The 25,864-nt window shown below is 39.7% G+C and overlaps 2 protein-coding genes across 4 annotated transcripts in view; both read left to right on the forward strand.

Annotated features, from left to right (window-relative positions):
* The window catches only part of oxsr1b (oxidative stress responsive kinase 1b), a 41,790-nt gene extending 24,305 nt beyond the window's left edge, over window positions 1-17,485 (forward strand). For both annotated transcript variants that reach the window (XM_031732480.2, XM_039617258.1), the window contains exons 5-18: window positions 5,517-5,572; window positions 5,800-5,909; window positions 6,274-6,375; window positions 6,462-6,595; window positions 6,898-6,946; window positions 8,274-8,339; window positions 8,418-8,540; window positions 11,390-11,425; window positions 11,949-12,125; window positions 12,284-12,339; window positions 12,430-12,482; window positions 12,871-12,939; window positions 13,849-13,913; window positions 14,600-17,485. In XM_031732480.2, coding sequence (XP_031588340.1) covers window positions 5,517-5,572; window positions 5,800-5,909; window positions 6,274-6,375; window positions 6,462-6,595; window positions 6,898-6,946; window positions 8,274-8,339; window positions 8,418-8,540; window positions 11,390-11,425; window positions 11,949-12,125; window positions 12,284-12,339; window positions 12,430-12,482; window positions 12,871-12,939; window positions 13,849-13,913; window positions 14,600-14,674 — 1,171 coding nt within the window. In that variant the 3' untranslated portion in view covers window positions 14,675-17,485. The remainder of the gene's footprint in view (window positions 1-5,516; window positions 5,573-5,799; window positions 5,910-6,273; window positions 6,376-6,461; window positions 6,596-6,897; window positions 6,947-8,273; window positions 8,340-8,417; window positions 8,541-11,389; window positions 11,426-11,948; window positions 12,126-12,283; window positions 12,340-12,429; window positions 12,483-12,870; window positions 12,940-13,848; window positions 13,914-14,599) is intronic.
* Window positions 17,486-19,326: 1,841 nt separating this feature from the next.
* The window catches only part of LOC116314530 (solute carrier family 22 member 13-like), an 8,900-nt gene continuing 2,362 nt past the window's right edge, over window positions 19,327-25,864 (forward strand). Inside the window, exons 1-10 of one of the 2 annotated variants that reach the window (XR_005614496.1) lie at window positions 19,327-19,779; window positions 19,982-20,085; window positions 20,550-20,704; window positions 21,127-21,298; window positions 21,393-21,513; window positions 21,595-21,689; window positions 21,777-21,991; window positions 22,137-22,245; window positions 22,335-22,529; window positions 22,609-22,692. Coding sequence is in view for 1 of the 2 variants with exons in the window: in XM_031732583.2 (XP_031588443.1) it covers window positions 19,405-19,779; window positions 19,982-20,085; window positions 20,550-20,704; window positions 21,127-21,298; window positions 21,393-21,513; window positions 21,595-21,689; window positions 21,777-21,991; window positions 22,137-22,245; window positions 22,335-22,529; window positions 22,609-22,684 (1,617 nt within the window). In the remaining variant the exon portion in view is untranslated. Of the gene's footprint in view, window positions 19,780-19,981; window positions 20,086-20,549; window positions 20,705-21,126; window positions 21,299-21,392; window positions 21,514-21,594; window positions 21,690-21,776; window positions 21,992-22,136; window positions 22,246-22,334; window positions 22,530-22,608; window positions 25,838-25,864 lie in introns of those variants that run through there. The other variant, XM_031732583.2, reaches the window with a different exon arrangement.

The raw sequence follows: 25,864 nt of genomic DNA on the forward strand, positions 1-25,864 counted from the left end.
TGTCAATGACAGATTTGCATGCCACAGGAAATACCAAAAGCTCCCCTTTAAGCCAGTTCAAGACCTAGCTAAGTCCCTGCACTCAGGCTGTTATAATGAACTCTAAGCCACCACAATATTTCCTATGTATGTAATATTCATTGCTCACTTATTCACACTCCTCTGTTCTCCCACCGGCATTCGCTTAGCCTTGGTCAGGCTACGTGTGTAAATAATGCATAGCTTTTTGCCTTGGATAAGTGCTCAGCAGTAATCAGAGTAGCATGCCAATGAGAAATGGAGAGAGGCTTGTTCGACCATGAGCTCGGATGAGGACTGTATTGTCAACAGCTGTGTAGGTGAACTAATAGATGATATCATCAGCTCATTAAGCTGCTAATTAGAAAAATACTCTGTCATATAGAAACTACAGATGGAGGTAAAAGCACTTAAACACTGTTTAAATTACTGTGTTAATTAAAAGAAAACTCCACCACAGCGGTGCCTCTGCTGCAGGATGCAAGTATCAACTTTCAGCATAATCTGACAGGGTTATCGGTCAGTGCCAGAGAGGAGAAAAGGTTTTTGCCTAGAAAAACTGTATTTATTTTTTTTTTTTTTTACTGGTGTCTGTTGGAAGGAGACATTATAGAATCGCGACTAGATCGTTAATCCTCCACGTCACTCCAGCCCTGGACTACAAGGTGTGATTTGTGAGAATGAAAATGTAACGTAACTCCAGCGTTGAAAGTCGTTGATGTGAAGAGAGTAAAGGGTCCGCTGACGAGTTGATGAGCGTTTGCTGATGTAAATATCCACGTACGGCCCTGTTTTCACCCCGTGTAAGCTGGATCATATGAGTCGGAGCCTCGGGGCAGGGGTGAGGAAAGAGTCAAGGGGGTGAGGCTTTATGAGACAGGAGGGGAAAACAGAAAGTGTCACATGATACGTTCCATGCAGGCCAGGACTGCAGGAAAGCAATTAGAGTCTTACGACCTGAGCTGTGGGCTGAAGCAGAGACATTTATCACAAGACGGTGAATTGCTTCACCTTCTCATTCACAGCAGTCTGAAAAGCCCCTGATTCAAAGGTGACACTTGTCCTCTAATTTTAACAGCATTCAGTCACCAAACACATAAGAGAAGAATAAAACTTATGCTTGATTTGTTGGAGTTCAGTAGCTAAAGCCTCCTGGGCAGCAGCGATCTTACTGTTGTGGCGAGCTCTTGGTGTTACTCATCTCTTAAACTTCACTAATGAGGTACATGGGAGGGCTTTGCCCAGCAAATGACTCGGTGTGTGGTTTGGGTATGATCAAGTCATGGTGGTCTCTGGGACCAGAGAGGCTTTTGATTTCAAATACAATGTAAAATTCAGGGATATGGAAACGGCAATTAAAGTGGATGCAGAAGAAAAATCATTTTGTTGGGATGATGGTACTCTGGAAAGAGTCGAGGATGGAAAAATCTCTACAGAAGACCCACAAGGCACCTAATAAACCTTCTTTTTACTGCCCTGTTAGGGCCACTGTGTGCCTGGCACTGGGATGTAATGTCATAGGAGGTGACCTGGTGGAGATGCAAGGTGCACAGTCTGCCAGATGAGAATGATAAATCTTCTTGACAGTTTCATACCATGGCTGTTCCCACCTGACTATTGCCCGGCTATAATTTCAGTAGGTCATAAATTTGAAAACACCACATGTATCTTGTTCACCTTTTAGTATGTTTTGCTCAGATAACACCTTTTAGATGCTGGAAGCATTTTAGAATTTTGTTACAGTGGATATAAGGGGGCGAAACACTCTACTGAACACTTTAAATTTACTCCCCCCACCCCATATCTGCTCCAGTATTTCTTTGAACTTGCATGGTGCATTGTGTCACTAACTCCTCTCCTCCTCCTCCTCCTTTTCCTTTCCTGTGAATCTTAATGACTGGCCACACTCTGCAGCCCTTTTTCTCAGAGCATCACAATCTACTGCAGTGAACCACAGCCTACACAGTTCCTGAATGAATGCAGGAGGTTCAATTAGATCGTCTTCATCTCGCTTTGCGAATGATGGAGAGCTTCACGTGTTTTTCTTTCACAGCGGAGCGTGTTATAAGTGAAAATCCTCATGCAAAATTATTTTCGAGGGATTATTTGTTTTCGGTCAATTTCAACAAGCTGAACAGGAGCATGTCACGACTGCAGTGGTGGTGATGATGATGTCATATATGGAAATGTAGATGCTGAAGTCACTCTGAGGACATGAGAGAATCATTGCTGACATTACTGCTTCTTTATAAAAGAAGCATTAAAGTTAGGACTGATGAAAAGAAGCTGTTTGAGAAACAGTATTTGTCCATTGGTATCAATACATCAACAGTGGTTTTTTTTTTTGGTTTTTTTTCCTGTTTGAAATACCTAAGCAGCTGTATAATGTTACAGTCACGCTAGGAAAAACAGTGGTTAGTGGTTGGAGAGCTAAATTATTGCAATCATGTGTAATAACGTGCAGTCTCCTTGCCTTTTTGAAATGGTTGCTTTGAAGACAGGGACCAGGTCTGCGATCAGTAACGGTCAGTTGTTGTCTTCAAAGCTACTTTGGTGCATCAAGACTGCGATAAACCGGCACTAACACTGACTCAATCTGCTCTTAATTTGCAGTTGAATGTGTTGAAATTGGAAATTACATGCAATCTGTTTGTAATTAACTGTGATAAATTGCAAATTTGTTGTTGTCTGCATACAGAGAAATTCACATTAACTCCTTACGTTCAACCAGAACCTCACAGATTTAAGACAAATTCAAAAATTCTTCCACAAATTAGGACGCAGTTTGTGCAGGATGACAATGTTACTGCAAAATGACATTGCATGGCAAGGCATGGTTGACCTGTCTTTTTGTTTGTTTGTTTGTTTGTTTGTTTGTTTGTTTGTTTGTTCGTTTTTAATGTAATAACTGGTTGCCACCTGGTTTTATTGAGTCGAGTCCCCTGTTGTAAAGAGACGCAATGCAGACGAGTTTGATTCACTGGGACATAATGACTCAGATTGCAACTTCTTGCAGCCCTCAAGTACTTCTTTAAAATTTTCCAATCCTACAATTTTGAATCCTAATAACTTTTTTCCCTTGTTGCCTCCAGCAGGTTGAAATTTTAACGTCCAGTGAAATATCTAAACAGTTAGGCGACGTTAATGGGCTACATATAATTTAATTTGATGTCACGATGAAGGAACCATTTTAAAAAAAACAGCTTAAAAACCCACCTTATTTTAATATAAGGAAGTACAAGTAAAAGTGTAATGTAATCTAATTCAAATATAGGGTTTTAGGAACTAAACAATTCTGTTTTGCTTCTTAGGTCAGTTCTGTCTGCTTTAGCTGTAGTCTGTTTTTTAACTCAGATTAGCAAATGTAGCATGCCAATGCAACAGTCAGCATTGCTAGCACCAACATATTAGACTTGTAGCTGTGAACATTTTAGCTTACCAATGTTTGACTATTGTGCCCAAACTACTGGCTGTACACTCTTAGGCTTAGACTTTAATACTGAAAAGAGTCTACTAAGATAGCTAGAATAAATGCTGAATCACAAGCATGAAAAGACACGACTGGACCTTCAGAGAAAGATGGTGACAACAAATCAGGAGAGGTAATCTGAGGATACCTCCAAACCTTCCTTTTAGCCTCAGTTGGTCCACTCAGCACCACCCTTCCAGTCCTGTTTTAAATAGCAACATCTAACTATCAGATGTAAAATTTTCCTGTCTAAGAAAAAGTAGCAAGTGCGGGGAACTATGAGATACTGTGACCTGATGTCACCGAGCTGTTATGTCAGGGCGGCGAAGTGACAGCGGGACAAGCTGGAGAACCACGAGCTCAGACACTTGTATGACAGAAGACATTTCTAACAGTCTGTTGTGTTTTTTTTTTTTCTTTTCTCAAAGCCAGTAGCAAACGCTGTCATGTTCACTTCTCATCCACCCTTTCTGTTCCTCTGCATCTGTGTCCCTACAGTGACTGTTACATAATTGGGCTCCCCTAGATGTAAATTCACATTAAAGTATTGAGCACAATCAGCTCTTTCTGCCTCAGCTGTAGATTAGAGAAGACATTGGTACAACCAGCATGTTTAGTATCCCAGCCTGCTTCTCGAGAGCTGTTTAATCCATAAAGTCACTTAGCCCTGAAGTAGGGATCCCCATCTTTAACATTCCTGATGTCCTAATATTATCATGTTCGCTGCCTTCCTTCCCTCTGGGACTCAGCATTTACCCACTCCCTGTCACTACAACATCTTTTGGCTGTGTGGTGTTTTCAGTGAAGCACTCTTACTGAAAGTGGCCTCTACACTCAAGTATTCATCAGCATTTGAACAAAAAATCAAAAGCGTGGCCTACAAACTCTTGGCTCCCTTACGCACACTTTCTTGGGTAAAACTGTGCACCGAGCTTGTAGCTGCAGGAGAAAAGGCCTGAAGCCAAACTGCCTTCTCTAGTTCCTTGAGTAGTTTTTGATAAACTGGAATCTCTGAACAAATCGGAAAATCTAAAGGTGTAAACGTGCTTCGGCGCTCGTCTTGTCTGACTATCTTTCATCAAGAATCATAAGAATCTGTCCAAACACCACATTTCTCTCTGCAGCGTTTTCCCCTCCACATATTTGGTATTTGGCTTGTTCTTTTACAGTCTTTCTGGATTGAATTATATTCCTAATTAAGTGGTGAAGAGAGCCTTTGTTTCTTGGAAGCTGTGTCATTCTCATCTCCAACACTGTGCTCTGAAGCCTATTCTATTTTTACATTCATTCAGATGCATTTTAGTTTGCAGGCTGGATCCTACAGCATTCGATTTCCAGGCTTTTTACTCCAGTGCCTCCATCTGGTAGCAACATAAACTGCTCCGTGACTCAGATTCTGTCTCCTTTGAATCGTTTGTCTGCTCGCCGATGCAATTTAAAGTGCAGTCTTGGGGTAATTTCTGGAAAGCAAATCTTTCGGGTGTAGTAATCTGTACTTGGCATTCTGTGAGCTTTTAGAGTTACAGTGTTAAAATGTGCATTGATTTCCTGAGAGGCTGGACAGCACAGAGCACTAGCTGTGGTCCTCAGTGACACTGCTGCTGTCCTTTATTTATTTTTATTTTTTTTTTTATATCCTCGCCTTTCGCTTGACCCTTCGTCATTATCTCTGTTGCTATGACAACTCTGTGTCTGGCTGGTGAGGTGGCAGTATTTGTTCAGTGTGGCAGACAGGCAGTCAGCCGTCCCTGCTGAATCCTCTTATCGCCACCAGGGGAGGCTGAGCAGGGATGAACAAATTAACCACAGACTGTGTGTCTGTAATGAAGTCTTTCAACAAAAGAAATGGTGCTAAAATTATAAGAGCTAGTTGCTTGATGATGGCTCCTACACATTGTAAGTGGGTTTGAACTGAAAGAATCCCTCAATACTCAAATTATTCAGACTTTAAATGTCTTTGCAGTTTTGATGCGACGGCTGTGTGGGAGACGTTCGTTTCATATACAAATTCTTGTCTTGTCTTCCGCAGAGATCTTAAGGCTGGAAACATCCTCCTCGGGGATGATGGTTCAGTGCAGATTGCAGGTATTTACCCAGAAGGCAACAGCGCCTTTCCTCTGCTGTCATTAGTGATTGGAGTTAATGTGCCGCAGCCTCATTTATTGCTCCCCCGTTCGACATCTGAATGTTTCTCGGTGTATTTATGCACAAGAGCTGCAGTCTGTGGAGGGAAACGAGCTCTCTCGACAATAACATTATTGACTCGCTGCTTCGGGCTATTTGTGTGTTTGTCTCACTTTCTTTTCATTCAGACTTTGGCGTCAGTGCCTTTCTAGCCACGGGAGGTGACATCACTCGAAATAAAGTGCGCAAGACTTTCGTGGGAACGCCGTGCTGGATGGCCCCAGAGGTCATGGAGCAGGTCAGTCCTCGTCTAGGAAGAACTAGCCGAGTTTCTTGGAGGCACAAACAGCCAATTGCAAAGCAGATATTTTTGTTTTGACCTAATTTTAGACCGTTTTAGAAATCTGCCATTCTGCTGCACCACCACCAGTAAGGCAGGAGGAATTAAACTAGCAGATTATGATGAATTACTCCGACAGGGTGAACAGCTTCTGCTTTGTGTAAATAAAGTTTTTACCAAGTAAACAGTCTTATCTTGCATTTTATTTTTTTACTGCAGTGCAGAACTAGCTGGAGCTAACAGTGAGGAGTCTGCTGTAGCTTTTGACTTGAATGAGGTGATGCGGTACAAAGTTGTAAATCACCGTGTCCTTCTTGAACAGGTGAGGGGTTATGATTTCAAAGCAGATATTTGGAGTTTTGGGATCACGGCCATTGAGCTCGCTACAGGAGCTGCACCTTATCACAAATACCCACCGATGAAGGTACAGTTTGCCTAACAAGCTAGATTATTACTATTTTACCGTAACGGTGAATAGACGTGAGTCAAGGTCTTTCTCGTGTCTTTCAGGTCTTAATGCTGACGCTGCAGAATGACCCTCCAAGTCTGGAGACCGGCGTCACAGATAAGGAGACGGTAAAGAAATACGGTAAATCCTTCAGGAAGATGATCTCACTGTGTCTACAGAAAGACCCTGAGAAAAGGTGATTTTATTATAATTTACTGTAATCAAATACATTTTTTTCCTCATCTGCAGTGATTACAAAATGGATTTACAGTCTGTCAGTTTACACTGAGTAGAGCGGATTTACATGTGAAACAAAGCACCCTGTAATTGGAGTCATACTGAGCAGACATTTTGTTCCAGCAACATTGTTTCACTAGCTCTGTAAAAATGTAAAACAAAAATAATAGTTGTACAACATTCACAAGTTTATTATTGGCAGCCTAAAAGCCGAATCAGTCAGATTACCAGAACTAATTCAGTGTCGCTGTTCTTTTCCAGGCCAACATCATCAGAGTTGTTGAAGCATAAATTCTTTCAGAAGGCAAAGGTAGGTGTTTGAGCTGCCTCCACACCTTAGACCGAATCTTTTGCACAGTGAGTCAGCAGCATCTCTGCTTCAGGCAGCTCTCGAGGCGGTTGATGAGTAAAGGTCTGTGTCCGCTCTAGTGTTGGTGTGTGAATGGCCTCAGCTCAGACTGTGCTGTTCATGACTGTGGATGGATTGTTTGTTGCTCGCAAAGTTTTCAGTTGATAGAAGCAGGGGGTGTAATTGATGAGTCACCAGATGAAAATAAACCAATAACAGTTTGTGCACTTTAGGTACTTCTTCAACTTGTCAGTGTGTCTGACCCAAGCTGAGATCATTGCAGCATTACTCTTATTATTGTTATGTTTCTAACAAAGGCAGGGATAAGCGGTCTAACGCCAGTGTCTGGCTGCCCAGTACCCAAGCAGCTGGAACAACCAGAATGCTGGCTCAGCAGGTCACACAGCCCAAATACAACCTGGTTGGTTTTCTGGCTGTGATCTCTGTTTGCTGTAATTACTACAGTACCGTGGGTGGACAGAAGAGGGCAGACTTTGTCAGTCTTTTATAGCTGGTGTGCTGTTGAGCATGCAGGAACTACTTTTAAACAGCCATTTATGAATTTATTTGCTCTTCAGCTTGTTAAATCTTATTTGTTATTATCTCGCAAACAAGGATACTTAACAAACTTGCTGTAACTTCAGTCATCAGTAAGGCATCTTATTGATTGAAGTCTTGAACTCATCAATGTCAGTGTCATCAATGACAAATCAGAGGCCCTTATTTTGATGACCTCAGTGGACTCGTGTGCCATGTTACACCACACTAGTACGGGGTTGAATCTCCTTTCGCCACCAAAACTGACTCAGTTCTTTGCAGCATAGGTTAAATAAGGCAACAAGCAGTTTAAGAGGTGTACTTAATAAAGTGTGAGTATATGATTTAAATCTATGTCAAGCTGTCATGTTTAAAATAAAGTAATTGCCCTTTTATGTGCAGTCTGTAACCATGTCAGAAAGACTGGCATATTTAGAGGCTGTTTCTGAAATTTCTTGGATCGGTTTGTCAACTTCTTGGTGAATTTGGTGGATACTTCCCAGCTTTGAATGCACAGTTGTCTTAGTGATACCTCTGGTGTACCTAATGAATTTACCCGTGAGTGTATACAGGGTCACTGGATCCAAGTGGCGCATGGTTTTAAGACAGGTGTGAAAGATTTTGAATTCAGTCCTAAATTTGACCAGAAGTCAGACCGACCCATGATAAGCTACGGTTTGTCCTCGTCAAACATGTTTGAATAAATACAAATGTTGATGATTTTTGAGCATATTTCTTTCTCTCCTGACAGACACACGAGTATTTACACGAGAAGTTGCTTCAGAGGGCGCCGACAATAACGGAGAGGTCAAAAAGGGTAAGGCAGCAAAGCATTAAATCTGCATCTCTACTGCTATGAAGATCAGCTCAGATGTGTTACATGTGAATGCATCAGGTACGTCGAGTGCCAGGCTCCAGCGGTCGGCTGCATAAAACAGAGGACGGCGAATGGGAGTGGAGCGACGACGAGCTCGATGAAGAGAGCGAAGAAGGCAAAGCAGCTGCTGCAGCCATACGGGTAAGTGGAACTTCCTCCTGCTTTTCCTCCCTCACATGCACACATTAACACTTTAGCTGTAGTCCACGTGTTGTGTTGTGTCCTTTGATCACTGTGCTCTGTTTAAATTGTCATTCTGTGCAGTAGCATGTTTGTCCATGTGTCTCACCTATATGTGTGTGTGTGTGTGTGTGTGTATGTGTTCTGTCTGATGGCCAAGGAGCAGCAGGTGAAGCCTGTTAGTGCCCCCAGGCGACAAGTGCGCTTCTCCTACCCTCTCGAGCTGCCTGCATCCAGGGTTGTTCACTTGCCACCCTAATACAGATGGCATTCCCCTAACAAGGAAGGACTTTCACATGTTAGCTGGATTAAGCCTCATGAGGGAAAAAAAAGCTGGATAATAAAGTTTATCTTTAGAGCTGCGATGAAACCGATTAGCAGGTCTCGTTTGAATTTTCAACAGAAAAAAAATCTGCACATAAATAAGCTGTTATCCTTGAGATAATGCTTGGTTTGTTTTTAGCTTTCTGTAACTTTACGCTAGTAATTAGCAGACTGCAGGAAAACTTTACTGCTTTGTTTCTGAGCTGAAATCTGGACATGCTGTAGATTATGTTTGTAGAATTTGACCCACAAGTCATTCTCATCAGAATCTATTAGTCAGGATTGAAGGTCTGTCTTTAAACAGGGAAAAAAAGATCTATATTTCACAGGGGAGGAAACCAACTGTAGTTCTCACAGAAGTGTTAGATTTTAATTGGATTCAGGTTTTCAGTAGCGCTTTGCTTTTGGAGAGCATTATTTAAATCAAAGGCGTGAGAGTTACCGTTCCTGGAAGCCATCTGTATTTTTAATCTCTTTTTAAAGTAACTTTTTTATTGTAATTTCTACTGACCAAATCACATTTAATTAAAACAAGGCAGGTAACTTATTAGCTGTGGAAACGATCATTAAGTGCACTAATAACCATCAAGGGAATAAAATTTTACAGTATCTGCTTCTTTCTCGCTGCTTTGTAATTGGCTGCTTGATGGTAAACTGACCTTTCACTGGCTCTAAGGCTCTAAAGCTTGTTATATTTCCAGACTCCATGAATTGGCAGTCAGTTATTCAAACTCTGCATATTTTTAATACCAACCTGATCAACTCCTCTGCACAGCTATGTAATAAAAGATTGTTTGTGCTGTGCAGAGTGGCTTTCTGTGAGTCCGAAAACAGAGCAAATGTGATGTCTGGCATCAGTCCAGTCCTTATCATGTCCTCTCAGTGAAGTCGGTTTGTCTTCATTTGGTCTGCAAGGCTTCTGTTTATCGCCACATGTTTTCGGGTTGGATTAAATATGAAAATGTCCACTTTATTATTCACAGGTATGCAGTTTGACTTTTTAAAAAAGTTTTGTTTTTATTAACTTAAACAGCTTCTCTGCTTTGCAAATACTAAAAAGTGTAACTGTGAAATTTGTTACCACTCGTTTATACCTCAGTCATGTTTCAGTTTAATTTCATGAGGTTTATAGTGATGATGCAAACTTTCTGGGAAATTAAGCTGAGAGGATTTCTGTGGATAACACAGGTACAAATTAATTTATTGCTGGGTATAGCTGTAATACAACTGAGATAGTGTGGACAAACTTGCCTGAATCCAGACTTTAAATCATTCTGCTCCACTGAGTGGACTGCCATTTTTTTTGTTTGTCTGGTTCAGGTGAAACAGCAGTTTCTGGGTTTAATGAGCAGTGACAGGGAAAATCAAATCCACTCTTCAGTGTCAGACTTGAGGAGTCAATAGAAGTGAGACAGAATACATGTGTGAATGAGGAGTCAGTGAAGCTGCAAGGAGCAGAGGTAGTAAAGGTAGACGAGTTTAAATACCTGGGATCAACAAGAGACGAGTGTCACGGGTGATTTGTGACAGACAGACAGCAGCAAGAGTGAAAGGGAAGGTTTACAAGATGATAGTGAGACATGCTATGATATGTGGTTTGGAGGCAGTAGCACTGACAAAAAGACAGGAGGCGGAGCTGATGAGAAGATGTTAAGATTTTCACTGGGAGCAACCGGGATGGGCAGAATTAGAAATTAGTACATCAGAGGGATGGCTCAGGTTGAGATGAGAAGTTGAGAAGTTAGAGAGGCAAGGCTGAGATGGTTTGATGTGTGCAGAGGAGGGATAGTGGATATGCTGGACATTGCATTGGTTTTTGAAGGTGGAGGAAAAGAGGAAGACGACAGAGAAGATTACAGGATGTAGTGAAAGAGGACATGCAGAAGATTGGTGTGACGGAGGAAGATGCTAGGGATAGGGTGAGATGGAGGCAGATGTGGCAACCCCTAATGGAAGGAGACGAAAGAAGACAAGTGTCAAACTGAGGAAGGAAACTGAGTGCAAGGAGTTAAAAAATTCTGTGTGATAGGAGGGAGGCTGATGGATTTCTGTCAGCTTACCTAGAAAACAGAAATGGCTGTTTTCAGTATGTCTGAGATGGGATTAAAAGTCCTACAACTCAATCCCAAAACCTTGCCTGACTAAAATTTGAACCCACCCTCTCCTTCAGTGTAGTCACTGTTGCTGTTGAAGTTCTGCTTATTGAAATTAGATAAATCAGCCCTTTTAGCATCAAACACAATTAGCAAGTATTGTTAGCACTGGTTATTGCTTTTCCCAGTCTAATGATATCTTAAGAAAGTTATAATTAACTGTGCGGACACATAAAGGAGGAAAGTAAACGAGTGAGCCTTTTTAATGAGTTTACTTTTGCTTCCAGTGTGATTCTTTGCATCCATGTGTGCTTTTATTCTTTTAATTAATTTAACTCCATCTTGATGAAGTCGTCGTCCTGACTGTTGCTTTCTTTTGTCTATTTTTAACAGTCGCCAAGAGTGAAGGAGGGATCACAGAATTCAGAGGTGAGTTTAACCCCTTGTGGACCCATTTAACAGACTCTTTAAATGACCGTAACTCTGTTACCATTTGTACCGGAGACAAAATTCTACTCGACTCGCCAGATTTGGGTTCATGTAAGTTTTCTTGAAAATGAAATTTAAGTCATAGGGTCGCCGTCGTGACACAGTGGATGTGGGTACATGTAGCTGGTTAGAACGGGGCTTCCAGAGAGTGATCCAGGGGTGCACGAGGGGACTGCCTAGAAGCGGGGTAGTGGCCGAATTTTAATCGGATAAGTTTCCAATTCCAGTATGGACCTGAATACTGCACAAAGGTTTGAGATCATCAAAGGTTTCGGCATGAAATCATCCTGAGAGTGACAAATCTTTGTAGCCAGTTTGAGTGCGTCTAGTAGGTGTTAACATTTTGACCTTAAACTAAAAATAAAACCTCATGATGTTTCTTTAATAATAGTCAAACATCACCAAAGTCAGCGATTATCTTAATATACAGACCAAAAAGTCAATCAATCAATTTTCCCTTCAGGTTTTCCAGACTCCTGAGCCTTTAAGTAGTCATCTCCAGCCTCCAGCCGCAGGTCTGGCTGAACTACCTCAGGCTGCAGGTCAAGTTCCGCTGCAGCCCACACCAGCCACCGCTCAATCTACTGCCCAGGCTGCATCTCCCACACCAGGAGTACCTGCTGCTGCTGTTCCCCCTCAGGCTAGTCTCCCTAATACTTCCCATCATAAGCTTTTATTTAAATGCTACATGTTTACCTATCATTTTTTTAAAGAGGTAGTTTGCTCATCTTTCTTGTAGGTATCAAAATATAGTATGAAAGTGCAATTTTAGTAATATTTTTCTTTCTGTTTCCACAGATTTCAGCCGCCTCAGGGGATGTTCAGGCTCCCATTAGTTTGGTATTAAGGTTAAGGTATGTTCGACTCAACTTCTCTTCGTATTTGTACCTTTCGGTAAACTTTGCGCCTCTCATTTGCATTCTTTCTTTCCATCATCCCTTCAGAAATTCAAAGAAGGAGCTAAATGACATCCGCTTTGAGTTCATGCCAGGGAGAGGTAAGTGTGGATGTCACAAAGCAGTATACAAAATGTCCCGAGGCAAAGAGTTGACTGTTCGGGATGTCAAATTTGTGCATAATCAGTAGGAAAAACTGACAGTTTAACAAATTGCATGAGCTGTATTTGGTAAATTGGCTTTTTGTCATTGTAGCCAGGAAAGCACATGGGTGCAACAAAGCACAAACGAGCTCATTTAGAATGTAAAGTACTGAGAACAGAAGGTGCTGAAACTGCCTTTTTTTGGTTTGTTTGTTTAAGCAGGAAGAGCGTGAGTGTTTTGAAAATGATTAAGCTGCGGTCGTGTTCTGTTTAATATTTGCTTTTATTAAACTCTGTTGTGTTGGTCCACCTGTCACAGTCGTCGTCTCATGCTCTGACTTTTCAGACACAGCAGATGGTGTGTCTCAGGAGCTGGTGTCAGCAGGCCTGGTGGACGGGAGGGACTTAGTAATAGGTCAGTGATTTCAAACATTCCCCTGCCACGTTAACAAAATCGCCTTTTCTCACTCAGCATGTTCTCCTCAAGGCTGAAAATGAGCCTTTTAAAGGGGGATATTTTTAAGCCAAGCAGGCCTGCATTACAGCACATTTACTGCATGAAGCACGCATAATAAAAGCCTTGCTGTGCAGCCACACAGGCCAGGGATTTAAGAAAACCTAACAAAAAAATAAGGAATATTCTCTCATGTTCATACATTTTGAAATTTAGTTAGTTGTATGATTAGTTAGTCTAGTTATAAGATTATAGACACTGATGAATATGTTCAGCTTCTGCTTCCACTATGCTAATTCATACTTATGTGATCAACTGATGTAGAGCCTCTTGTATTCCTAGAGAGGTGCAGGTTACAGAAGGGTTTGAGATTACAGCATACTTGTGGTATTTGATACAGAAGTGTAAGATATTTAAGATATTTGTATTAAAATACTCCAAAAAGCAACATGCCTGATTCAAATGAAGTCTAGTTGGCTAGTAATGTTAGCACCCATCTGTGGGTCAGATTTACAGTGTTACAACAGTTGGAACAGACGAGTTATTTTAAAAAAAAAAAGACAAAACATAAACATAGCTTTAGAAATCAAAACTGTTTTTGATAATTGGGTATTTTAACACGGCTATGTGGAGTGTGCCTCAAGTGGCTGTTCCAGGAATTGCCATTTTTGGCATTTTAACTCAGTTTTAAACCCCAAAAGTTGCAAATTAGATCAAAGAAATTGAGCAGGTAAGAACATAATGTTAAATCTGGAGAACCTCAGAGCTGCCCTAGCTGCACAAAGGCCCATTCTTGGTTTCTGAGTATAGACAGTGATGTTGGGATGTATTTCTTTTCATTCAACTTAAAGATTTCTTCTTTCTCTTTAGTTGCTGCAAATTTGCAGAAAATAGTTGATGAACCTCAAACCCATAAAAATGTCACTTTCAAACTGGTGAGTGTAACATTTTTCATACTGGTTAGAGATCATATATAATTGAATCTAAATAAACTATAGATGTTGTGTTTAGGAAATAATTTTCAGCTCTGTGGTGTAGTGAATTACACACTCGCTTGTGGGTTAGAACCTGTGAGGAGACGCAAATCCCCTAGGATAGGTTTGGGCACTTAATAAGAGACTGGGACTGTTGTGGAGTGCCACACTAACCGGCTTATAAAGAGATCAAATGAATTGGTTCGGCCATCCACGGCAGTCCTAGTCTCCCATTTAGACCTCTTGAAAAAATGTCAGAGATCAAACATTAGAAGCTGCTCACTGTGGCGACCCCACTTGATATAATCAGCTGATATTCAAAGTCATGTACCAATCTGAGTATCGGCATACGAGTGTTCACACTCACACTTTCAAGTCAGCTGTTTTTTGTGTTTGTTTTGTATCAAACATAATCAGACGGAGTGTAAAAGAATTAATAATTAACTACACATAAATGTTTGGAAATCTGTTCAAGTTTCTCGTGTGTGAAAGGAAAAAAAAATCGTCTGCTATGTCGGCATATTTTGCTATTGGTCGACTTTAATTTATTAAAACAAAAAACTCTTTAAAGGAAAACAACATTATTGCTTTTCTGCTTAAAAATGTTTCTGCTCATCATCTTAAATCCACGTATTTATCTTTTTCAGGCTTCTGGAATTGAGGGATCTGAAATACCAGACGACATCAAGTTGATGGGCTTTGCTCAGCTCAGCATTAGTTAGACAGATGTTCTACCTGGGACCGTGACTTGCCTAAAAAATGTGAAATTTAAAAAAAAAAAAATAGTTTGAATGCATTTTTTTTTTCTTTCCATGGCTGTAAAGAAACCACTACTGCCAAAGAGAACAGTACCATTATTTTCTTTTCCTTTTTCTTTTCTTTTTTGTTTTTTTTTGTCACGTATAGGATTATAAAATGCCACCTTGTTGAATTTTAGGTGGTCAGCTGAAGTATCAGAACGTACAGTATGAGAATCACTCGAAAAAGTTTACAGTGTACATGTAGAAGGATGCAATTATCCACAAGAAATGTTTTCATTTCCCATCCCGGTCTCCCTCATCCTGCTTCTTTTTCCCCCCTTTCCTCTCTCTAATGTGACGCATTTGCACAATCTGAACTAACACCCTTGAACCCTGACAAGTGTAACAATGCCTTATATATTCATCAGAACTACTGAATGCACATTTTTTGGGGGGGACATCCCCGGTTACCGTATGGAGCATTACATTGTCTGAAATGCACAAGTGTGCTTTCAGGTGCAGATGCCAAACTTTTTGCTGCAGCTTCACACGCCAAATAGAAATAAAATGTTTCACATACTCGTGTTTTGACGTTGCAAAACAAACGTGAGGCCAAATTACTTCCTACAGAAAGAGATGGACGCATCTTAGTGTCTCGCAGTCTTTGCATTTAAAGGTTTTTCATATTCTTTATATTTTCCTATCATCAACAAATCCCATGAAAGACCAGTTACTTCCTGAAACATCTGAGCAGCAGCTTTTTTAAACAAAGTAAATGATACACGTCTGTGGGGACTATTCAGCACTTAACTGATAGACATTAGCGCTCTGTGTAGCATGTGTGCATTGATTTAAATTAAATACCAGAAGCAAAGTATGCGTAAAACTTTGGATGTGCAGATTATTATTATTGTTATTATTATTATTATTTGTATGATCACGTCTTGGGTTATGTTATGGGATTTAATGACAATTAATGACCCAATAAATAAATAAAATTTAATGCCCTTCTTTAAAAAAAAAAAAAGAAAAAGAAAAAAAAAAGCATCAGTGCTTTTCAAAACTCCAAATCGGCCTTCGTGTTGTGATTGATTGAAATACGTGTAAAGTAAAAAGTTTTGCAGCAGCTGAAGCCACATGTGCTGTCTGAGCAGATGTGTCCGTCTGTTGGTGTTAGTTTGTCTGTTTGGAATTGGTTTTCGCAAATTCTTAAAAAGAAAGAAGAAAAAAAAGACTTAAGTGCGTATTTGTTTATGTGAAAGGATTCTAAGTACTTGATTTAACCTTTAGTTTGTAAATAATGACATTTGGCTCTGATTTATTTTTGTTTTTTTATATTGGGTGTTTCACTCTTGGCCTTCTTTCTCTTAAGACACGATTGGGGGTTGTTTGGCTGCGTGAAGGATGACGACGACGCTGCACATCAGGCTTTGAGTTTGCTCGTTTCTTTGCAGGACGTATTGTTGCTTAATCTGTCACGTGTGATCATTTGCGCATCAACAGTTTTCAGCTTTTAACTTTTTCGCCTTTTGAAAATGTTGAATATATTTTCCCGTGGCGCTGTCCCGATGCAACATTTTCCCCCCTAAAAAAAAAAAAAAAAAAAAAAAAAAAGATTTTTCGCTGGGTATCAGAAAAAGTGTCTCTAACTCTTAGTAAGCACCAAGTGTGGGAGCTGTTTACAGTAGCTAGTCCTTTTAACACGCATCTGAAGTAATACAGCTGCTTTGCCATCGTTTCTGAAAGTGGCTTTAATGAAGATTTCTTTCCGTCAGTTTTGAAGATCTGAGCCGTGATTGTAAACGTGTTGAATGATCAGAACTGTTCGACCGCGCTCTGGATAATTTTGTGCACTTGTGTCCACCGATGACGTGGCTCGATGATGAATGTGCATATCACAGTTATTTGGCACCGACGGCTGCAGAAGGTTCATTTACCGCTCTGCTCTTATGTGTGGATCTGAAACGCCAGCGAGGTTTTAGTGTTTCATTTGATGATGTGACAACTTCGTAACCAGATGCCATAGTGAACCAGTCTGAATGCATTAGTTTTTCTTTGCTTGCAGATGAAATGTTACAAGGAAATATTTGAACATGTTTATAGTCAAATACAGTTTTACGCTAGCCTTAAATTGAAAATGACCAAGTGTATTTTTTTTTCCTGTGTGTGCGTGTGTGAAGTTTTTCTCTTTGGTTTTGAGTCAGACTTTCGCTGTCCTTGAAATGTACTTCCTGTTACTTGTGAAGCTACCTTAAATAAAGATGTACAGGCGTGTCGACCCAGGCTTCTCCCCTTGGAAGGGAAGCGACAAAGTCAGCCACGCAATGTTGTGCATACGTTTTCAAACTGCAGTATTTGGTGCCATTCTCCCGTTATAGTCTGCAGACTGCAGACAGGATTGGTCTGTATGAGCCCTGAGAGAAGAGTAGGAGTGTGTGTGTGTGTGTGTGTGTGTGTGTGTGTGTTACATAGATTGAGCTCTGCTTTCAGCAGAGTTGAAGATCTAATAGCTTTGTTCTCATCCTTTCTCCAACAGTCCCACTTAAACGCAGTCTAACTATAAACTGTAGCAACTGAACAGATGACCGGTTAAAAAACTAAAACGACCCAAAATACACTTTTGTCCAGGCAATAACTAATCAAGGCTGTAATATATTTGAAGTTTGCACCTGTTTTCAGTTTAGTTTCTTTCCATTCTTTCATTTCCTCTGATTTTAATTGTTTTGGAGTTCAAAGCATGTTTCTCTTGATTATTTTTAATCAATAAAGAATGAGCATATCAGCCTCCTGTTAGAGGTTTGTCGCTTCTTTTAAATGCACCATTCGCTGTGATTTTTGCAGAAGATGTGGGCAAATTGCACACAATAAACAAAGGCATCAGAACTGATTCTAGATCTGTGCATTGTCATTTTCCACACGTTGCACTTGTTTCTGTTTCAGACTGAGCTTGCTCCTTTGGTATCAGTTCCTCCAGATTTATTGTCCTTACTATCAGTTTTATTGTGTTCACTTTCTCCTCTCTCAGCATTAAAGGGCTGCATCAGCAGTATTAGACATGTATTAAGCAGGAAAGCAGGGGGAGACGGGTTCTGTAAGGCTTTGAAAACATTTTACATTTAGCATAATGAGCTGACCCTCCTGTCTGTACAAATGTTATCTGTGAGCTATGTAAGAGAAACGCTTTTGAAACGAGGGTCAGACTGGGCAAACATCCAGGTGGACTTTGTCTCTAAATCGCCACATTGACAGTCTGGGATGGCACATTGTTGTGTAGAAATGAAAAGCAACAGAAGTTATGAAATTCTGCATTGCTTTCTTTTGAGGAAAAAAGAAGAAACTGAGAATAAACATGCTTTTTGCTCACAGGATTTCATTATAGATGTGTAGTCTGTAAACCCGAGCTGATGCTGATCACAACCCCTGCTGTGTTGGCTTGATCACAGCTAACGGAGTTACTGACAGCAGTATTGCAGTTATGAGGCCTTTTCCCATTGTAACTGGTCAAATTTGGGTTATGCGATTATAATAATGGATTCATATAGCGCTTTTCGTCAACCTCAAAATGCTTTGCAATTCCATTATTCATTCACTCTCACATTCACACACTGGTGGAGGCAAGCTACAGTTGTAGCTACAGCCTGGGACAGACTGACAGAAGCGAGGCTGCCATATCGCGCCATCGGCCCCTCTGGCCAACACCAGTAGGTGGTAGGTGAAGTTGCCCAAGGACACAACAACTGAGACAGACAGAGCAGGGGATCGAACCAGCAACCTTCCAGTTGCAAGATGAGCTTCCCAACCCCCTGAACCATGGTCGCCCCAAATTACATTGAATATAAAGTATTGTCTTGAATGTTCAATGGATCTGAGGTTAGTTTATCCACACTTTCTCCCATATAAACACTCCAAAAGCGAGACGCTTGGCTTGAGGGCTGAGATGGAGTTAACTCATGATACGATACCAATCATATCACAATACATGATCCTGTGGTACGCAGTATATCACAGTATCTACATAACTGCTAGGAGGGGGGAGGGGGGGGGACTTCAGAAAAAGGCAGTAATCACTGTATTTGCATCATTATTAGCCCAGAGACAGAACTAGCCCCCCTGTGACCATTTATTGGATAATCAGAAGAAAATAGATCCATGTTAAATGTGAACTGTTTCTAACTGTCCTGAGCTATACATTTAGATCATGACTTTAATAATATAACTTAAGGTTTTCTGTCTAATAATACAGAAGTGTAATGAAGAGTTTTAAGCAGCTAATGCTGCCATTCAGTGACAAATAAGATGGCATTACTACTATCAAACATACGAACTTAAAAAAAGAAAAACTAATGGAGTGTTGTTATATTCCTTTATCAGATGTATGCAGCTGTCATATATCTCTTAAAGGGAAAGCGACATTTTAAAAAAGATTACTACATTAGTAGAGAAGGGAGGTTTAATGAAGTTAAGAAGTGGAGTAATCAGTCTAACCAATGGCCTGTTTTAGTATTGAAACATAATCAAAACCTGATACTAATGATCACATTTGGCAGTGTACAGTACCTCAGCAGTCTGTTAGAGAGTTGGGAGGTCATAAAAACACAGTGATTATCAGTTTAAACATTAACTGAGTCACGTTGATTACTTGTGGCTGAACTCCACTTAAAACCAAATCTTTTCTCATTTTCACATGAGGCTCTGAGGACGTAGATGTAAATATGAGCAACTTTGGGGAGATTTTGAAGGAGATTAACTCATTTGGTTTATTTCAGAAACGTTTGGTGGTTGCATTATGCATCCCAAGCATATTTCTAGCTTTTGACGTTATTGGCCAGGTGTTTGTCGGCATGAGCTTCCCACACCGCTGCAACACCGACTGGATCGTGGAGCGTGGGCCCAACCTGACAGAAGAGAGGCAAAAAAATCTGACCATCCCAGTGAAGGAGGATGGAGGCTTTGAGAGCTGTTTGATGTTCACGCCGGTGGATTGGGATTTGGAAATGATTGAAAAATATGGGATCAACACCACAACGGAATGCGTTAATGGAACTGATTTTGAGGCACCCGGTGGCGCCTCCAGCATTGTGACAGAGGTAAAACGTCCTTAGTGTTCACAGGAATGTACCTAGCTGTTCCAGTCATTCTGTATGAGCTGATGACTTGACCATCAGAAGAGTAAATCACAGCAAAGCATTTCAACAACTTTGATATAAATGTCTCTTCTTGGGTTGGTCTTTTACAAAAGCAAGTTGGTGTTTTGCATGACAATAACACCGACTTCTTCTCTGCTGCCAGTTTGACCTGGTGTGTGACAGGAGCAGCTTCATTGAAGCATCACAGTCCATCTACATGGCCGGTCTTCTGGTTGGAGCACTGGTCCTGGGCTCCATGGCTGACAGGTATGGATCATTATCCTTATGTAACGACACTGATCAAATGCAAATCAACACTGAATAGTTTATTTAGTGTTGATCTTTTAACCCATCTAAAAATAAACTTATAGTAGCTATAATAGTAGTCAAACTGTGTAGTTGTTACTTATTGCTGTGATTGGGACGTTAATGAGGATGCACAGAAACAGCTCATCCCAATGAGTACGATTTGTTTTTTATTCTTGTCAATAGATTTAGTCCAGATGCTTTTTACATGCAGTGATTCAGACTATATCTACATTACTATAGTGGACTGCCAATACAGCATATTTAATCAGGTCACCCACTGTGGACATAATAAACATGATGTTGGTGTATTTTTACAAAATGAAATGTTGCTCTTTGATCTAAATTCTGAGGAAAGACCATAAACATCATGCTTGCATATTAAAGTCCAGGATCAGTGAAACAGCTTTTTCTTGTCTTTGTAGGTTTGGTCGCCGCTTTGTGGTCCTGCTTTCACTCCTCTTCCTGATGGTTTTTGGTGTGGGAGTTGCTTTTTCGCCCAACATCTACGTTTTTATAGTTCTCCGATTTTTAGGCGGAATCTCGGTCTCCGGCATTGTTGCTAATTCATTTGTAATAGGTAGGTACGATGTTTAGTCACAGCTGACTTTAATGCAACGGTGTACCCCTGCATCCTCCCTGGTCCCACTGAAGAGTATCTACACATCACAGCACTGTACATGCAAAAAACCCCAACAATTTCTTGTTTTTTTGTATATTTTTTGCAAAAGTTAATGTTTCAGATCATCAAACAAATGTTAATATTAGACAAAGATAACGCAAGCAAATACAAAATGCACTTTTTAAATGGTGATATTCATAGTTTCTGCTGCAAATCATAGTACACACAAGCACGTGTGCGCGCATCAGCAGTGAATCTAATAGACTTCAGCTTGTTATTTTAATTGTATCTAATAATCCAGATGTATATTGTGTACAGTAGCATAAATGAGTCTGTAAATCAGAAATAATTCCTTTTACACATTTTCTGTTGTGTTGAAGGCGGAGAATGGAGTGATTCTTCCAAGTTTGCATTGTGCACCATTATCTGCCACTCCACTTTTCCTCTTGGACTGATGCTGATGTCTGGCGCTGCTTATTTCATCCGCAATTGGAGGATCCTGCAGCTGGTGCTCTTCTGCCCACTTATCCTCGTTCTGGGTATTTTCTACTGGTCAGTGGCCACTCCTGTCACATTAAATATTATTACCAACATCATGTAGGATAACTTTATAAATAAAATTACGGTTTGTGATCCTTTTAACCAGGATTCTTCCCGAATCAGCTCGCTGGCTCATTACCCAGGGCCGCATGAAAGATGCTATAAAGGAGATCCAGAGGGCAGCCAAGGTGAACAAGAGAAAGGTCCCCAAAGACCTGTTGGAGAAGGTGATCAAACTCTTTGGCTTCAACCAAAATCAAAGAAAATACAATACTGAAGCACACTCACGTAAAAATGTAATTGTTTAGCTGGAGGATGAGACTACAATCAAAAGAGGAAACATGTTGGACATCTTCAGGATATCATATCTGAGAAAACGTGCTCTCATCATGAGCTACGTCTGGTGAATATAATTTTTACCCACTAAAAGCTCCCACATTTATTTCCTTTCCTTTGTGGATTCACTGAAAATATCTCTCATGCTTAACAGGTTTGGAACTAGTCTGATGTACTATGGACTGAGCCTGAACGTTGGCAGTTTTGGTCTGGATATTTACCTGACACAGTTCATCTTTGGTATGGTAGAATTTCCCGCACGTCTGGGCAGTTTGCCTGTCCTCCAGCTCATTGGGAGAAGGATTGGTCAAGCAGTAGTGTTACTTTTTGGAGGTTTAGCTTGTCTTGGGATCCTTGTTATACCAAAAGGTACTTATATGCTTGTTCATTTATAATCTTGAAGATTAAATTTCCTTAATAATAGTCCTATTAAAGCTAAATCTGTTAAATGTTATGTTTAGCAAGAAATATACATCAGAGTATATGTGTAACTTGTTTTTTGTTTGTCCATCAGATCTTCCCATAGTAGTAACAGTCATAGCTGTACTGGGAAAATTTTCTGCTACTGCCAGCTTTTCCATAGTCTATGTTTATACGGCAGAATTATATCCCACCAATATAAGGTAAAGCGTTATAATAATGAAATTCTCAATTTTATTTATTTTTTTTGATCCAGTGAGTTTGATGATTGGTTCATCGTCTGTACTTGCAGGCAGAACGGTGTAGGTCTGAACTCCATGCTGGCTCGTGTGGCAGGCATCCTTGCTCCTCTAATCAGGCTTCTAAGCACCTACCATTACACCATTCCCATGCTCATCTATGGAATCATCCCCCTTGCTGCTGGGGGTCTCTGTTTACTACTGCCCGAAACCCGTAACGTCGAGCTTCAGGACCGTGCTGAACTTACGTGAGTTACCAAACTCCACTTCAAAAACCAAAAAATCCAAAGAGATTTTTCATAAATATTGTATTTTTTTTAATTTCAGCAAACTTGAGGATGGGGCTGCTGAGAATGGATCTTTGACTAAAGTGGACAAAATGGAAAAGAGCACAAAACTGTGATTTATATGGTGAATTTATATGGTTCACACTTTATACACTCATTTTCTAAACCAGTGCACTGGTAAAAAGATTTTGTATACGGTTCGCTAAAATGACCAACTTCAGTTGAACATTTTTGGTAGTTACAAACTGTTAATGAATCTTGTTCTTCCAAAAGTTATATAATATTTGATAAATTAGATGTACATGTATAGTAAAAGATGTATAAACTGTAATTCTTATATACTTTTTTAAGCTTTGTACTAGATTTTTTTAAACTACCTATTTAGTAAACTGTTATTTACCCCCAAATAAAACTCCCAAACACCAACCCCCTGAAGACTATGCCCCCCCCCCAATCATATATACATATATAAAATACAAATACAAAAAACCTGTTTTATTTCTTGTTATCTTCCCCTTATTGAGTTTCTATCTCATTTCTTAGACTTTTTATCTAATTTAGTGCTCAGTTTGTATAAAGGAATCAGTGAATATTTATCTAGATGTTTCAACTCTGCAATTAATTTATTATTTGACTCAGCTGAGCCCACTCACAGTCCTCAAACCCCTGCGTCACTAGTGAAGGCTCTGAAAAACCTCCTAATGGCCTCTGGTAGGAAACACATCTCTGTGCTTTTCCTGCTATCTCAGTGCAGCATTCAGCATTGTTGATCATAATATTTTACTAAAGAAACTAGAATTCATTGTTGGTAGTAAAAGAACTGCACTGCAGTGGATTGAATCATAACTGTCTGCTTTGAGCATCTAAATCGGTCGTCTTCTTCACATGAACTTAGTCATGCACTTCCACTGGAGTCTTTGCTAGGAGCAGTTTTGTTTACATTATACATGCTTCCCTTAGGCAACACTGTTAGAAAACGTAGCATACATTTTCACTGCTATGCAGCCGATTCTTTATCTATGACGCAAGATGGCACAAATCATTTATTATAACTACAGGTATGTATTAAAGACAAAGGCCTGGATGTCCTGTAACTTTCTTCTTCTAAATTCAAACAAAATTTTATTTGAACCTAAAAATCTTAGAAACATGACATCTAAACAAATACTCTGGATGGCATTACCTCAGCCTTCAGTAACACAGTGAGGAATCTTGGAGTCTTTTTTTTTTTAACAGAATATGTCCTTCAATCTGCATATCAAACAAGTATCAAACACTATATTATTCCAATGGAGCACTCAGACTGTAGGCTTGCTTGTGGTTCCTGGAGTTTCTGAAAGTGGAATAGGAGGCAAAGCCTTAAGCTATTAGGCTCTTCAGCTGTAGAACCAGCTTCCACTTCAAGAGACGCACATCCTCTCCAGTTGTAATTAGACTCAAAACTTTACTTTTGATAAGCTCATAGTTAAAGCTGGATCAGCTGACACTGAACCATCACTCAGTTACGCTGCTATAGGACCAGACTACTGTGAGACTTCATGAGCATGTCTTCTACACTCGTCTCTTTTTAGGTCAGCAGATTGCTAAGCTTAGTTTTGTTGAAGGTTTCTTCCTGTTAAACGGGAGTTTTTCTTTCTCACCTTTGCAAAGTGCTTGCTCATAGGGGGCCATTTCATTGCACAACAGTGAGCATGATACTTGAAAGTATTGAAATATTAAGTTTGTTATGAGTTCTCTCTGTGGAAGAATTACACAGTACACATATTTGATGATATTAGCTGTATTGAGTAATGTGGCACACTCACACAGACTGCCCTGCCCCATCTACACTGCAGATGTCACCAATGAGGCAATTTGATGAGAATTTCAATAATGGATACTTTTGGCATTTTTAAACAGGTTTTTCATAGTAGCTTAACAAAAAAACAAAATTCAAGTAGGAATATTAATAATATAATGTATAAGGGTAGAACAGGACCTTTACTAAACTACAGTTTGTTTAGTAAAGGTCCTGCAGTGCTAGAGTCAAAACCCCCTAAATTATTCACCTTCCTGTGAGCAAGCACATGGCGACAGTGGGAAGGAAAAACACCCTATTAACAGGAAGTAACCTCTGTCAGAACCAGACTCAGAAACAGAATTTAAAAGCCTATAAAAATATTATTTTTACTTTTGATCCTTTTTGTATTTATTTAATGTTACTTATTGTAACGATAAACTCAGTGTGTGCTGTTTTTATATCCAGTTGAATTGTTGTTATCTTTGTTCTGCCACTAATTTAACTGAACTTCTTAGTTTGAATTAAGTATGGATACTCGACAGTTTGTGTTGTCACTGTTAAAGCGTTTTTAACAGAAACTCTGTAATGGAAACTTTTCAAAAGATACAGACATTTATTTTAAAAATAATACTGAGAATTGGTAAAGCCAGTTTTACTTTACATAATTTGCTGTTGGCTAAAAACAACGCATTTTGACATGATCCCTGTTCTAGGATCGTGGAACACATTTCCTGGTGAAGACGTTTTCTTTTTCCTGTCAGCACTTGAGGTTACCAGGAATCTTTTTCTTGCCATTGTCACATTAAAAATATGTACCTGATGTATGTCAAGTTATGTTTATCCATGGCAGTGATATTTATGTCGCCTCGATAAAATGTTTAGCTTGGCTTTACGATACTAACAAAACAACAACAATAAAAAAATCATTGATGTAGCACAAAACATTGAGCTCTATATAAAAGCTGTCTGTGATCTTCCTACTTTGAGCTTCATCTCTCAGTTGAGCCAATACTGTACAACAAGCTGTTGTGGTCCTTATGTGAACAGTAATGAACTATTCTTATAGGATAATTAATACATTAAAGATATGTCCATAAGTCAGCACAGGCTGAAATCTCACCATGCTGCTTTTTACAATTACTGTATAGTCATGTGAGGTTTTGCTTGGAGCATTTAAGTGTATGTTATTTTCTTCATTCTAATTTAAGTATGTAATGGAATTCTTAGTTTACTAACCCTTACATTAAGAAAATGTTAGACTACTGTACTGCATAAAGACATCAATTGTATACAGAAAAAAAGATCTAATTAGAAGAATGTTTGATTTGCAGAAAGAGACAAAAAAGAAATCACTTTCTTGAACTACAGTGTAATGATTGAAAAACATGAAGGCCAAAAAAAAAGAGATCAGAGAGCCACCATACTGTGTATACAGGCAATTTAATTGCGACAGTTTTTACTTATAAAAAAATAAATTAAATAAAATCCATACTTTTCAGTCTCTCTCTCTCACACA

Source organism: Oreochromis aureus, linkage group 9 (assembly GCF_013358895.1).
Source record: "Oreochromis aureus strain Israel breed Guangdong linkage group 9, ZZ_aureus, whole genome shotgun sequence".
Classification (NCBI taxonomy): domain Eukaryota; kingdom Metazoa; phylum Chordata; class Actinopteri; order Cichliformes; family Cichlidae; genus Oreochromis; species Oreochromis aureus.